The 15,687-nt window shown below is 40.4% G+C and overlaps 1 protein-coding gene across 5 annotated transcripts in view; it reads left to right on the top strand.

The window, feature by feature from the left end:
- ATP7B (ATPase copper transporting beta) overlaps window positions 1–15,687 on the top strand; it is a 46,333-nt gene that overhangs the window by 17,897 nt on the left and 12,749 nt on the right. For 3 of the 5 annotated variants that reach the window (XM_076364167.1, XM_076364166.1, XM_076364164.1), the window contains 12 exons: window positions 3,040–4,267; window positions 5,836–6,072; window positions 7,230–7,393; window positions 8,283–8,444; window positions 9,930–10,006; window positions 10,373–10,547; window positions 11,127–11,360; window positions 11,914–12,005; window positions 12,142–12,269; window positions 13,401–13,555; window positions 13,767–13,901; window positions 14,651–14,845. In XM_076364167.1, coding sequence (XP_076220282.1) covers window positions 3,040–4,267; window positions 5,836–6,072; window positions 7,230–7,393; window positions 8,283–8,444; window positions 9,930–10,006; window positions 10,373–10,547; window positions 11,127–11,360; window positions 11,914–12,005; window positions 12,142–12,269; window positions 13,401–13,555; window positions 13,767–13,901; window positions 14,651–14,845 — 2,982 coding nt within the window. Of the gene's footprint in view, window positions 1–999; window positions 1,047–3,039; window positions 4,268–5,835; window positions 6,073–7,229; window positions 7,394–8,282; window positions 8,445–9,929; window positions 10,007–10,372; window positions 10,548–11,126; window positions 11,361–11,913; window positions 12,006–12,141; window positions 12,270–13,400; window positions 13,556–13,766; window positions 13,902–14,650; window positions 14,846–15,687 lie in introns of those variants that run through there. The other 2 variants (XM_076364168.1, XM_076364165.1) reach the window with 2 other exon arrangements.

The raw sequence follows: 15,687 nt of genomic DNA, 5'->3' as shown, positions 1-15,687 counted from the left end.
TTTATGTGTGGGTGTTAGCCAGTATCAGGAAACCCTCTTCTGAGACCTAGCGTGTGCCTGGGGAAAACTACGGGCACATTTCTGCATGCCTCCTATTTGTGTCCTTACGTGAACCTGCTGTTTTCCTCTGATCTAGTGTAGAAACACCCCTTCTCGCAAATACACACATAGATGTATTTGTGCCCCTTCTTTTTTTTTGAAGCTGTTAAACAATACTAAAGGCTTTGTAAATACTGTGTTTGAACCTGTGCACATTTCTGGGTTTTGAGGGGAGATTCTTCAATGATTTGGCATTTGTGGGTTTTTTTCGTTGTTGGTTTTTTTTTTAAGGGAAATAAACCTTTTATTTTTTTTTATATCCACATACCCTCTATAATTTTTTCCTTGTCATTTAAAAATTCATGTGCAAGGATTTTTCTCCTACAGAGCATAAACATCTGGTTTAGTCAAATAACAAAGAAAATATTTTTGCCAATTCTTCTGAATGTTGGGATAGCTTTTTATCCAAAATATAAAGCGGGGGCCAAGTTTTTAGGTTTCTGTAGTTTACAGTGCATTGAAATAGTAGAATCAGTCCTTGCTTTTATGTTTTTCAAAAGACTGGAGGATAAGGAACACCCTTTAATCTTTTTACACGTTTAATTTGAATTGCTTTTATATCACTGGGTACCTAGGAAAACTGAGGTGGTTGGTAAGCATGGGGGTGGAGGGAATGCAGTGGAGGACATAAGGCCTGTGATGGTTTCTGGTTTTCATCTGCAAGTGGCTGCCAGAAACGCAGTAAAGGGGAGCAAGAGAACAGAGGATGTTTGTCTTGCCTGTCTCTCACGCTGTTTCGCCAAAGGATGCAGAAGGCAAATGCCTTTGTCGTATGAGCCAAAGTAAATGTACAGGGTGAGCTCTTGTAACTCGCACGTGGATTTTCGCTTTACCGGGCGTTTGTGATAAGAAGAGCTGGCCACTGCGAGCAAAGTGTCCTTGTGGGGCTGTGGACAGGAGATATGGAAGAGGAGACAAGGGACAATATTCAAATAATATTTCTTGAGGTAGGCATTACAATAAATGCAAGTTTGAGTTTCAGCAGCATTTGAAATGCGGTGGGTGAGAGACTGTTTTCGTTTGCAGACTGGCTTCTTTTCCATATATGAGGTAATATTATTATTTTAAAGGGTGGGAGAGCACAAACAGGAGGAAATAAGCATGCAGTCGTCTTTGTGTGTGCTTAAACAGGGAACCACCTCTGCAGGGAGGTCCGATTAACTGTTTGTATTTTGTTTTGAAAGAAGGGGCTGGCTGTGCATTTCCACATATGTTGGGGATTTCAGTAACTTCTGGGAAGGAAAGTGTAAGGAGAGGGGTACGTGCCCTGGGTGCTGCCAGGCCTGTGGGAGGGAGAGGTAAAAGGGGATGTCGGGGCTAAAATATTCCCGTGACTCTTCTTCCCTAGCATCCCTGGAGCATAGCCTTGAGGCCAAGCAGAGAGGGAGGGGTATGGGGGGGAGAGCTCGCGGTCGGGATAGCAAGAGTCTGCACTGTAATGCTGAAGAGTTGTTGCTTATTCATACTGTTCTAATAAATACAGTACGGAGAAGGCTGAAAGCAAATTTCTCACGTTAAATTTTTGCTGTTTTGGTTGTGACCCCAGACCTCATTATTCCCAAGCTATCTAAGCATGAAACAAAATCAAGTTAATGAATTTTGAATACTGCATCAAATGAACTGGATGCAGTCTAGTGTTAATAAGCGGCCTAAATGCTTCTCATCCATGCTGTGGTACCAAGGAGGGAGTTTTCTTCTCAGTGGTAGGAACAAGATTTGTGGTACTGAGCCTGATCCAATGACCCCCTTCCTGCAGTAATGCCCAGCAGTAGGTGCTTTATTGAACGGTGGAGAGTCCACGGCTTTGCAGGCAAGTGAATAGGTTCGTTGCAGTCGCTTGCATCTAGATATTTAGTAATTAAAGCTGCCTTAAGTCCCAGACATGAATTTTGATGTTCTTTCCATGAAACCTGACAATATGGGACTTGTCCCTCACCTTCTCAATCTTCCTTATTACTTGGCACCAGCAATTTCCTTTGATAACAGTCTGTGCTCCGATTACCTGTTCTGCAAGAAGCATTGCCTTTATCACTTTTTTTTTTTTAAATATTTCATTTTCAATTGAGTTGAGTGCACTAAACGGTAGAGTCCCAGTACTGTGGAACCCGTGATCTGGCTGACGGGTAGTCCACTTCTGGCCACTTCAATACTGGCCATTACATCCTAAAAAACGGTGTTGGATCAAACCAGTGAGTTCTTGCAGCTCAATATATGGTCTTTCTTAGGTGCCTCACAAAAAGGCAGATGAAACTAAACCATAGTGGAAGTATCTGCATATAGGTCTGTGTCTTTTAAAATCTTTGTCAAATACAGATTTTAACTTAAAGGTCGGTATATATGCAGACAGCCCAGGCCCTTGTACGCACGCATACAGACCTTCAGATATCATGCAACTGGTTCTCTCTGCGCCAGATGGTTTCAGGCTCTCGGGAAATTCTTGATTTTGTTTTCTGTGGATGTTTTGATTTGGTTTGCTTTGGTTTGAACTCCTGCTGAGCAATAGCAGGTTGGACAAACTGAGCCGGCTTCTGACATTTGTGGAGAGACATTCAGCACACTCTGCTGTGACCCTTTGTGCAGGTGACAGTGTGCTCTGAAGAGCAGGGTTCGGGCTGCATGGCAAAAGTGCCCTGTGGCTGCAGAGAGCTCAAGTTTTAAATGATTGGATTGGAAATATTGAGACAAGTTTGCTTTTATATCCCTAGTGAATATTTTTTAAATTGCTGCTCAAGAGAAGTGTCAGAGGCCTGATTCATCATTGTGGGCATAGCTAAATAGTAATATATTTAAAGTGTAAGTTAACATTGTGAAGCGTTTTGGCAGTATAGTCTGACTTGAGAGCACTTCTCATATGTGCTTGAGAGTACATGCAGAATATTGCTGGTTTTACAGTGCTAAAGATACACGCATTTTATTTTTACTTTTCCTCTTGCTCTTTAGGCTTTGTCCAACACTGATTCTCCTCCTGGCTGTGAGCTGGAGCCTACAATGAAACACAATTTTGCTTTTGACAACATGGGCTATGAGGAGAGCTTTGAAACTGCACCCTCTCCATCTTCCCAAGAACACACTGTGGCAGTCAATGTTGTGGGAATGACTTGCCAATCTTGTGTGCAGTCAATAGAAGGCCGAATTTCCAAGGTGAAGGGCATTGTGAGTATTAAAGTCTCCCTTGAACAGAACAACGCTGTAATAAAGTATCTGCAGTCAGAAATAAGTCCTGAACAGATTTGCCAGGAAATTCAGGATATGGGCTTTGATGCCAACATAGCAGAAGAGAGGTTGACAACAGCAACCGTAAATTTGTCGTGCTTGAGAGAAGCAGTAGTTAAGCTTCAGGTAGAAGGCATGACATGCCAGTCCTGCGTCACCAACATTGAAGGAAAGATTAGGAAACTGCATGGTGTGGCAAAAATCAAGGTGTCACTTGGTAACCAGGAAGCAATTATTGCTTACTATCCTTACATCATTCAGCCTGACGACCTCAAGAGCCATATCAGTAACTTGGGGTATGCATGCACCATTAAAAGTAAGTCAGCCCCTCTGAAGCTTGGTGTCCTCGATCTCAGGCGCCTGCAGAATGCAAACCCCAATGAGACACCAGCAAGTCTCGAGAGTGATGGGATGGATCCACCGGTCGCCAAGATGAGTGGCACAGCTACAGTGGCTGTACGGATAGAAGGCATGCACTGCAAATCCTGTGTCAGAAACATTGAAGGAAATATATCAGATCTTCCCGGCATACAAAGTATTAAAGTGTCTTTGGAGCATAAACGTGCTGTGGTACAGTATAGCCCAAATTTAATTACCCTGTCAGCTTTGCAGCAAGCTATTGAATCCCTTCCACCTGGAAACTTTAAAGTATGTCTCCTTAATGGTTCGGAAGTTGATAAGGGAGCATCTCCATCACCTGCTTTGCTGTGTGATCTCTTCAGAGAGCCGCTGCAAGACACGACATGCACAGCTGTTATTAGGATTGATGGCATGACCTGCAATTCCTGTGTACAGTCCATAGAAGGGACCATATCACAGAGACAAGGAGTGCAATGTATAGCAGTTTCTCTAGCTGACAGAACTGGGAGCATACATTATGATCCAGCTGTCACTAATGGAGAAGAGTTAAGAGCTGCCATAGAAGACATGGGGTTTGATGCTTCTGTGCTGACAGGTAACTGTTTTTTCTTCTGTGGGTAGTGTGCCAAGCTGGGCCATGCATTAAGACTCTCTTCTGGAGAGAAACTCTTAGAACATCACGTTGGCATTGTCTTTTCTAAGGGACTGGCCTGATCTGACCTCGCTTAGCAAGGGAGAGAGATTTCAGCTGTGAAGCACCTTATTTCAGCCCTTAATAACTGCACTAGTGGGTGGCAGAGTTGAGTTACATTATGAAGCCAAAGGGTTTGGAAGTTGGTACAAGGTCTTTCAAATAGCTGATCCCCTTACCCACTGAAGTAGGTTTCCTCCTATCTCTACAGGCTGCTGTAAGTAGACCTACCAAACCAAATGTTTTCATTTATGTTCCAAAATACTAAAACCCACAAACTTAATGAAATCTCTTTCATTTAAAACCAGTTTTTACCTAGCTAAAATCTCTTTTTAGTGTCTTAATCCTTTGACCTTTATTTCTTGAGTATTTTTACTAGCCCTACTTCACTAAGCCTTACTTTAAGCGAGGTAAGTGGCAAGATGCAGGTACTCTTTGGTGGGAGCAGGTGCTTTTACATGTCAGCTGCAGCACAGTTTGTACATTTTGTACATGTGCTCAATGTTTAAGAAGTGGCTATGGTGTACAATCTCTTCTCTAGCGAATTTCAAATGCGGCAATATTTATCTGCTTCAACTCAACAGATTTGCTTTAAGATACTGATGTAGTTTGCCTAGAATGAATTAGTTTGATCCCAATAGACCACATCCTATTAGCTTTTCTCATGGGTCCAATCCCCCTGAATCTATGGAACTACTATAGATGAGGAGGAGCCCGTATGTGGTGTTTAATTATGATTTGTTTGGTTTATAATTTGTTGGTGGGAGACCTCCCGATCCATCTGTGGAAAAGGAGGGGACCCCCTGTTTTTAACATGTTCAGAAGCAACTCTTGTTCCTTTACACAGACCTCTCCCCAAGGGAGGCAGTTTGTGAACGCAGCTGGAGCTGTTGGGTGTCTGTTCAGTATCTGGTAAAGAACAAAAATGATTGCAACAGGCCTGTATGTGTGGAGGTCTTCTGGGTGCTGCAAATCCTTCCACTACTCATTTTGCAGTACTTGCAGTGTAAATATTGTTCCATAAAGAGAAACCTGTTGAGAAACTTGTCCTTTTCCTTGTTTGAGATGAAGTGCTATGAGTCCTGCATAGATGACAACAAGGACAGAATGGATGTGAGGCTGGACTGTGTTCTCTGTGCTGGATAAGGACCCTCTAGATACCAATACATCTTTACTGAGTGGAGGTAGCTGTCAGGTCTAGGCATTGAAATTAGAGGGAATCATTTGCCATCTGAAAGTGGAAAACCAGTTCTGTAGAGTTATACGGTCATGCAAGTGATACTGGTGAGTGTGTATTGTTATACACATAGTAACAATCTACATTATTTCCATGAAGAGACCAAGATTACTATGTCACCTTTCAAACAACTAAGAGACTTTGCATGATTGATAAATGTGACCTGCTTGTAGTTTTACATCATCCGATCGCACTGTAGATAGTGTTTGTTCAGTTTATTGTGCATTTATTCAAGATACTGCCGCTGAAGAATGTAGGCACCAGCCTGACGCCAGTAATGCTGCTGTGCAACCTCGAGCTCCAGAGCCTTCTCGCCAAGGCTGTGCCTCGGATGCTCTTCCAGACAGTCCTCACCTTGATGGGCCAAACCAGCCCAGCGGAGCGACAGCTGAAAAGTGTTTTTTACAAATCACAGGCATGACCTGTGCGTCGTGTGTGTCTACCATTGAAAGAAATTTGCAGAAAGAAGATGGTAATGAATTTAAGATTCCTATAATGAGTCTATAAGGGACTATGGGTTGGAAAAGGTATTCTCTGTGGTTAATGGGAGAGGCTGTGGTGCAACATCTTGAGGTTAAATAGACTTAATACTCTTTCTTAGTGCTAATGTAACTACATCACTGTTTAACTATCCTACTGGACTGGTGGACAAACCCAGTGGACATACTTGTATTGTAACAGTAAATTGTTGTAATGTGATCAAAATTTCAAATAAGGCTCAAGACAAGAACAGAGAAATGGTTCTCATTTAGTTTTCAGGGCCTTCTTGTTTTACAGAGCAATCCATCTCTTCCAGAGCTGTTGAGAGCTCTGACACATTTGTGATATGAAACTTACCCTTCAAGGCACATTTGCACAAGCAGGTACAAACAAATGCGTGGCTCCAGTGCCTGGGTAATTATATTAGCTTAGGCACAGCAAAGCTTATCAGGTTAGAAGTCTGCAGACTGGAGCTGCCTTTCTTCTGGCCATATAGAAGATGAACAGATGATCTTCTGCATTGTCTGCTTTAATTTGTGTAGGCATGCCTTTGGGGGGTTTTGCTTACTGATTCCTGTGCCCCCAGCCTCCCAGTGATGGTCTCACTGCCTTGATTTAAAAATCCAAGAAACCATTAGCACTTCAGAACAATTTTTTTGCCTGTGATTTTTATGTTTTGCTTTTTAATTTTAAATGTAGATTTCTGTGGTTTTATTTATTTAAAAAAAGAAGAAAAAAAAAAACCCAAAGGGAAAAACAAGAAATGAAAAAGGCTTAGCATTGTGCTGTGGGGTTTGTTTAGGGCTTTCCAAACTTAGAGAGTCCAGGGTAGAGCTTGCAGCAATGAATGCAAAGATTGCTTCTGAACATTCTTTTTTGTCTCATTAGATCGTAGCAAAACTCACCTCCTTCCCTGTGTAACTCTTGAGGTTCCTGTCATTGCTAAAGAGAACTGCAGTGTGGCTGGATCTCAGTAAAAACTTTGCTGTTGTGACTAGGGAACAACACTAGAAGGAGGCAGAGAGAAATCATTAGGCTTATAACATCTCTAAGTTGTTACAGCCCTTATTGACAATCTCGTGTAATATTTTATTTTTCTTCCCCTCAAAGGAGCTACATTATCTAACATTTTTATTATTGCCACTGCAGGAATTGTTTCAGTGTTGGTAGCACTGATGGCAGGTAAAGCAGAGATAAAATACAAGCCAGAATTCATACAGCCTCTTGAAATAGCACAGCTGATCCAGAATTTGGGTTTTGAAGCTACCATCATAGAAGATCATGCAGAATCAGAAGGAAATGTGGAGCTTCTTGTAAGTCATGTGTATTTGAAATTGTATGTTGGTTTTGGAAAAGTCAGGTCTGGAAGAATCATTTTCTTGCAAATGCTTTTGTTTAAGGAGTTGCGGCTTCAGCAGGTTAGTTCTGGCTGGTGACACTATTTTTTCTTAATTGCTGAACAGACAAAGTCAACTTGTCTTAGAAGAACATATCCAAAGGCGCTGAAATAAAAGTGATGATAGTTGTATGTACAGAACAGACTTTTCTTAGCAAGGAGAAATGAACCAGAACTTTTCTGTGAAGGCACTTCAGTCAATAGTACAGACTCTGAGCAACTGAGAATGTATCATCAAATACGTATTGATAATGCCTGGGGCTTTGCATAGAGGTCTGAGAACTTTGGGTAAAATTAGTAAATTGTTTATATGAAGGACAGATTCTTCAAAAGTCTGGTTTTATTCTCTAACATATACCTACTAGAAGACAGAAACGACAGTCTGCAGTTGTGCTAATAGATCAGAAAGTGGGAACGTGCCTTATTGAAGCCACAGGAAAATTTAAGTAAGCAAGATGAAGTTACACATGCAGAATTTGACTTTGGCAATGTTAATATAGCTGCTGATATTAGCTATACTGTTACAGTTAATACAATGTACGACTGCTGCTATACAAATATATAGCTGTGACTGTAACTGCTGGTTGCAGAATTTTATAATAAAAGTGGATAATTATGTTCTCAGCTTTGTTTCATTTAAGACAGCTCCATAAAGTTTTCATGCTGAGGCCTTGGGTCAGTACCAGCAGAGCTTGAATAGTCATTAGTACCTTTGCGACATGGGGAGGCCTTGTCTCAAATTCATCCACAAATATTGGGTGAATGTGGGGGACTGCCAACTGTACCTAAATTTGTCTTTTCTTTAGATTACAGGGATGACTTGTGCTTCTTGTGTTCACAATATTGAATCCAAACTCCTGAGAACAAATGGGATATTCTACGCCTCAGTTGCACTTGCTACTTGCAAAGCTCACATCCAGTTTGATCCTGAAATTACTGGACCTCGAGATATTATAAAAATAATTGAGGTAGGCTTTAGAAATTTTTTATGTATGAACAGTTATAAAGTGAAGTTAAAAAGGAAATAAAGCAGCTGATATTTGAGAGGTTTCACTGACTTTTGCAGATGACATGGTAATTGCCATAGTTTTTATGCTCTTGTGGTGAACCTGCTGTGCTCCTTAGTAGTGCATAGTCTCCCAGGTTGTTACTGTAAAAACACACCCTAAAAACTACACAAAGAAGCCTTTTTTATCTATATCTGTTAAAAATGTCATATATTCATTCTTTGCAGTTCTGTGTGTAGAATCATGTGTCTCTGATTTCCAGTCATTTCAGTGAAGTGTTGATACTTCAGAAAAAAATACTACTTTCTCTTGCCAGTGAAAGACGCTGTAAAAGAAGTTTCACAACAGTTTTGGAACAGCTCATACCACAAATATTACACATCTCTGTATACACTGGCATTTATTCCCACATCAATTCAGAGAACTTTTTAAACTGAAAGAGCTTGTGATACAGCCACTAAAGGAAAAAATCCTGGCTTATCAGTAACGACACAGATCATAAAATCTGCCGTTATCATGGCCCAGGTATGGACAAAACTTTTTCCTTCTCTGCCCCGCCAGAAGGGAGGAGAACTTACTGTATGAAGCGCATGCAGTGAGTAGTCAGGAGGACAGCAGAGACTGTTTGCCTTTCGTGTTCTAGAGTATTTACTCAGAAAAAAGCTCCTAGACCGCAGAATTGATGTGGCAGCAGTGATTAACATGTTAACCAGTAGACTCTTCAGGCTGGTGGAGTAGTTCTGTAAAGTGCATCTTGCCACAGGAGCATCTCATGGTGCAGATACAAAGTTTAAAGGTATTGTGCTTGCAAGTGTGCTGTGGTTTTTTTGTGTTTTTTTGTGTGTGTGGATGGTTCTACTGCAGCAACTCACTGAAGCATCAGTCAAAACTGGCTTTTTGCATATATTTGTTTCTGGGATGCTTTGCCCTGCAGTTTGTTGTTCTGCAGGTTTAAACTGATTCTAGCCACTTTGATTTTCAACGTCAGGTGTATCTACTCAACTGTAGTGTTAAGGAGATGCTTGCAAGGTTGAGTAGCCCAGTGGCTTGTGCATTTTTACCTTCCTTTGTGGTATTTCCCATCTCTCATACTTATTCCAGTGGAGGTGAAAGGGCATAAATTTCCCTTGAGGAGGAGGGCAGCAGAACTCCAGCTGTCAGTGGGAGCTTCCTGTGCCTAAGAAACCTGGAACACTTACTGCATCTATACACTGTGTCCATGTATAGGTAACAGAAATCCTTTGCAGTCCACATTTTGAGTACTGTCTGAAATATCCTCTCATGTTGGCAGGATCTAAAAATAGATAAGAAGTTGGCATTTATTAAATATGGAACAGTGTCCTTTTCTGACATTTCTTCTAAAAGTAGTGTCATTTAAATATGTTATGAGTAATATGGTTAGTTTAATCAAAACTAACTCATCTTTCCTCCCCTTTCAATAAAAAGGAAATTGGCTTTCATGCTTCCGTGGCTAGAAGAGTTCCAGGTGCACATAACCTGGATCATAAAAAGGAAATACAGCAGTAAGTATTTCTCTTTCTCTCTCACTAATGAACGTGTATAGATCATCTCTTGTAACTCACCTCCCCCCCCCTTCCCAGTTAATTTAGCTTATCCTTGTGTAAAGCATATTTAATTTTATGATTTGCCATTTTGTTCAAGTATTTTTATTACTTGCATTAGTTTCAGTTTTTAACTGATAGAAGTCTATACAGTTAAACATGTAGGAGACACTGAAACTGTCTCTAAGTGTTGGATCTTTCCCAAATATCCCGAAGCTGTGTGTTAGTACAGTACTAATATCCCAAGCTCTGCACTGCGAGCACACTGTTTGGCCTGGGTACTGCGGGGTGTACAACAACCAGGGATTTACAGCTTCTACTTTTCAGGTGGAGGAAATCTTTCTTGTGCAGCCTACTGTTTGGTATCCCTGTCTTAATCCTAATGATTTATATGCTAATACCTGACGGTGAGCACCATGGGTCTATGGTGCTGGAACAGAATCTCATTCCTGGATTATCTATTTTAAATCTTCTCTTCTTTGTCCTGTGCACTTTTGTTCAGGTATGTCCACAGTACTTTCTAGGGGTTTGCTTTCTATTCATCTCCCATTTATGTAACCTGATGTGATAAAGACAGGAGACTGGAAAGGTTTAGTGGATTAGCCCTGCCCTCTTGTCTGTACCACCTATGCAGAATCAAGTGGCACTTTTCTGCAAATTATCCAGTCTGTGATGGCTCACAGCACTTACTCCTGCCAAAGCTGCATCAGGTATTTTTCCAAGTGGGGAAGGTAGTGTTAAAATGAAGAAATACCTGATCAGCTGCAAACTAATTGCATAGCTATAGGTAAATCCCTTCAACTTCTGTGCCTGTCTTTTACTTTGCATTGCTGAGGAAAAGGATGATATTTAGCTGGCAGAGTTGTTTTGAGAACAAGGAAGAGCAAGTGAGAGGATGGCAATGGAGTCAGCCTCCTGGTAGACCCCTCCACTGAAGTTGTATCAATATAAAATTTGCATGGGACAGCAATGCCTTCCCTTATCTACTACGTGTTTATAATTCTGCTAGAGGCAGTATTATGTACTCTCTGCTTTCACTGCTGTGATCTTAATATGAGTCTGTCCATGCTTACACCAACAGTTTCTTGGTGGATGGTATTTTTACGTACAAGCTTACAAATCACTGAAGCACAAAACGGCCAATATGGATGTGCTCATCGTACTGGCCACAACGATTGCTTATGTGTATTCGTGTGTGATCCTGATGGTAGCGATAATTGAAAAGGCAGAGAAAAGCCCTGTCACTTTCTTTGACACTCCTCCGATGCTGTTTGTGTTCATTGCCCTTGGGAGATGGCTGGAACACATAGCAAAGGTAACTCATCTTCACACTAATTATTTTGTATTTATGATGAGAGTAGAATAAAACTATTGAGAGGAATTTTGAGTCAGATGTTTCTGATGTAGCCTATATATATAAGGCCATTTAGAGTTCATTGTTTTAAAATTGGCAGATTAGTACTGCCTGTATTCAGGGAAACTTGGTGAAACAGATATCTACATACATTTTTCATGTCACTATTTTTCATCAGAGCTGTAGCTTGAAATTGAGATTTAAACCATAAGTTCTGGACATAAAAGAAAGTGTAGATTTTCAGCAATAAAGAAGGAACAGGTTGTAATATTATGAACTTTCCACCAACTATGTGTGATTTTTTTTTTTTAAATGTCAGCCACAAAAAATGCATGTAGATGTGGCGCTTAGGGACGTGGTTTAGTGGTGGACTTGGCAGTGTTAGGTTAATGGTTGGACTCGATGATCTTAAAGGTCTTTTCCAACCTAAATGATGCTATGATTTTATGATTCTAAGTTGACATCAGCATTCCTATATCTCAATATATCTTAAACATTTATCTCTGTTTCTTAGAGTAAGACCTCAGAAGCTCTTGCTAAACTTATATCTCTTCAAGCCACAGAAGCCACTGTGGTGACTCTTGGACCTGACCACTCTATTGTCAGGTATATATTTATGAACCAAAACCCCTTCAGCCTGCCTGGGTGCACAGACTAGGCTTGATGCAGTTACCGTGAAAGCATTATTATTCTGAAGCTGATGGTGTAAATAATCTGTCTGTTCTACTTGTGTCTTTTGCAGGGAGGAGCAGGTAGCTGTTGAACTGGTTCAAAGGGGTGATATTGTAAAGGTTGTTCCTGGTGGAAAGTTCCCGGTGGATGGAAAGGTCATTGAAGGCAGTTCTATGGCAGATGAGTCTCTCATCACTGGTAACTTCCCTTACGCTTACGCAAAGGAGTGAAATCTTCTAAAACAGTTTCTTACAAGAAAAGAGAGCAGACCCAACCCAAAGGCTGCTGTCTGAATAACCTCCCACCTTAATGGATGGTGGCCATGTGCCTGGCCTTTGTGAGCTTAAATCCAAATCCCTGCATCTGCATACACCTTAAAAAGCTGAAAAATTTCCACTCAGTTTGGTCACTTCTACTAATGTACTGATGGGATGGGTAGAGTCTAAACACTATTGTCATTATTCCAAAGGTCTAGTGAGAGTTTCCTCTGGAATGTATTTGCAGAGATGGTACCTTTTCAGAAATAACTTCTAAAGGGCGATGGGGAAATATTGCTGAGATGTTGGGGTGTGTATGCATGGGCACTGAACAGGGCTTCTGACAGGGATCTCCCAGTGGGCAAGAAGAGGGAAAGAAAGCCTCACGACTTGATGCTCATTAAGGGTCATGGGACTTTTTCACAGCTTCTGAAATTTTCATTTAATTTTATAAATACAATAAGGATTTACGGCATCGTGCAATTCTTATGAATAAAGGATATAAAAACTTCACATTGGTATTGGCTTACTTGTTTTAGTTATGTATTTACTTTCCTTGGGGAACACGGACACCCTTAGTTTAAGAGAACCAGTCATTAGCACTAACCCTAAAAATAGAGAAAATAAAGATTTTGTAGAGCTAGTATTCTTGGAGAGGCAGCGTGAGAACAGGAGCTTTGCCACAGAGACAACTTTTCTAGTCTTTGAAAACTGAGGGTGGTGGAAATAAAGACAGATTGCTCAAACTCCCATGGCTATGCAAAGTAGTAATCAGAGAAATTCTTAGTTCCTTTTACAATCAATTTGCTCCTGGCCCTTTTGAGGGATGGCATACTGGAGGGTTAGGACCAAGGAAACAGCATTTGCTTTGAAAATAAACCTAGAAAAAGGCTTATGGAAGTATGACAGCACTTATACATGCCTTCACTAGACAGAGATATACAATATGTGATTTCTTGTCATTATTGCTTAGCATGCTGATTTTGCCAGCATACAATGAGCTATGTGCTAATAAACTATGTTCAATATTATTAGGGGTATTGCCTCACTTATTCTTACCTTTTCTTTCTAGGGGAAGCTATGCCAGTCACTAAAAAGCCTGGAAGCACGGTGATTGCTGGTTCTATAAATGCACATGGCTCAGTTCTTGTTAATGCAACTCATGTTGGTAACGATACCACTCTGGCACAAATCGTGAAATTGGTGGAAGAAGCTCAAATGTCAAAGGTAAAAATAATAGAAAAGAAAAACTTATTCACAGATTTTGATTATATAAGAAAAAGATTCTATATTTTTATAAATTCACTTGTTCAACAAACTGTGTGTTTTTCAGACTTCAAGAAAGAATCAGATGAAGAATATTAGATATTTTCATGAACTCTTCATAGTTACGTGTTTTGATCATAAACATACAAAGACATGTTTTTCTTTTTTATAGGCACCCATCCAGCAACTGGCAGATAAGTTTAGTGGATATTTTGTTCCATTTATCATCATCATTTCAACAGTGACATTGATAGTATGGATCACAATTGGTTTTATAAATTTTGATGTTATTCAAAAATATTTTCCTGTAAGTAATTTCATTAAGAGCTGGATTTTGGTGTTAGGATATCTTCCAGTGTAATTAACATACCTTCTGTGTGTAGGGTTTGATGTTGCAACCTGGCAAATACTTTTGTACAACGTGGTGTTTTCTACACAGAGCAGATAATTACACTAATTAAAATCTATCTACAGGTATAAATATACCGTTGCATTTACCCCTTAGTTCTGCATGGGGTTCCTACAAACTGAAATTATTGGCAGTCTTTCTGGACTAAACATGATCTATAGCTGCATTGCAAGGAGCTGAGCCATTCCTAGATTGCCTGAAATTTTTTTGGACATCCTTGTTCCTCATGGCAGATAGTGGGTTTGGCTTTAGAAAGAAGATGAGCTTCTGTTATCTTTAGGATGTGTATTTGCTATGCTCATCAACTGTGGGGATCTGTATACCTAGAAATAGGGCTCTCCTTTGCTAAGCTATAAAGGAAGTACCAGCAAGCTATATTGTCATCCAGGAGCCTGAGAGCAGAGTCAAGCATATGTGTGCTTGAGCAGCAAAAAAGCCAGAAAATACTGCCATAAACAATTCATAACATTGACCTTTCTCTACCATTACAGTAACAATAATAGATTGCTCTCCTATACTGGAGGTTTCCAGGTAAATGTATTTTTTGAAATGCCTATGATTGATTGTACATCTATGTTATCTTCTATTGGCATTCATATACATCTCTCTCTTTTTTTTTCCCCCCCCTCTCTTCCCTCTTCTTGCAGAATCAGAACAAACACGTTTCAAAAGCTGAACTAATACTGAGGTTTGCGTTTCAAACCTCAATCACTGTGCTGAGCATTGCATGCCCCTGTTCTTTAGGCTTGGCTACCCCCACAGCTGTGATGGTGGGCACAGGAGTTGCTGCGCAGAATGGTATTCTCATCAAAGGTGGAAAACCCCTGGAAATGGCACACAAGGTTAATAGCTCATTCTGTACTTTTGTAGCTTACCCAGCTGTTGCTACGTGAAATATAATTTCCCAGGAAATCCTGCTGGTCCAGAGAAAGACTGCAGAATGTTGCTTGGTTTTTTTTCTGCTGGTTGCTGCTCATTAAGGTAAAGAAGACAGATCTGACCTTCTTTCTTCAAAGTGGTCACAGCAAAGTGTTGAGAGCCAACAGTTCCTGCAATCTTATGCCAGTGAGGCTGCTAATCTTCTGCATGACCTCAGAGGTTTCTGACTTTTGCACTCTCTTTACCTCTTCTGCGAAAGAGCCAAATAATCCTATGTTTTCCTTCTTTCCCTAGAGGGCTATTGTGAAATGGATATTGTTCATGATCAGTAGTTTAAAATGTAGGATGTAAGAGAAAAACAGAACGATTTGAAGTTCTTTTAGTGTATAGAAAAAAGTTGGAAGAAGACAGAAAAAGCCCTTCAAAGACAGAAAACTGATGAAAAGAGGAGGAGGAGATTGAAGGAGGAGGTTTGACATGTCCACAGCCAGTGAAAAGAATATGAGTTTAAACCATGCTATGGTAGACTGGATTAGACATAGGCAGAACATTTTAAGTGAAAAGGATGGTAAGAAGAAATTAATCAGACCGATAATTCTTGTTCTTAGTGGACATTATAAAGTGTAGACCAGAAGTTTTTCCAAGGTTCTGCAAAAAACCAAAAAATGACTGCTAATTAGTGTCAGGTCTTTTTACCTTTTGAATCTAAGTGAGGCTAGGGTCAGGGCTTGGAAAATTATGTGACCTGTTGGATTCTGCAAGCTTGGCGGGTTGGAATAGCTGGGAATGGAAATAGTGCCTACTT

This window comes from Aptenodytes patagonicus, chromosome 1 (genome assembly GCF_965638725.1).
Source record: "Aptenodytes patagonicus chromosome 1, bAptPat1.pri.cur, whole genome shotgun sequence".
Lineage (NCBI taxonomy): Eukaryota > Metazoa > Chordata > Aves > Sphenisciformes > Spheniscidae > Aptenodytes > Aptenodytes patagonicus.
Note: the sequence above shows the minus strand (reverse complement) of the source record. Positions and strands in the feature narration are given on the sequence as shown.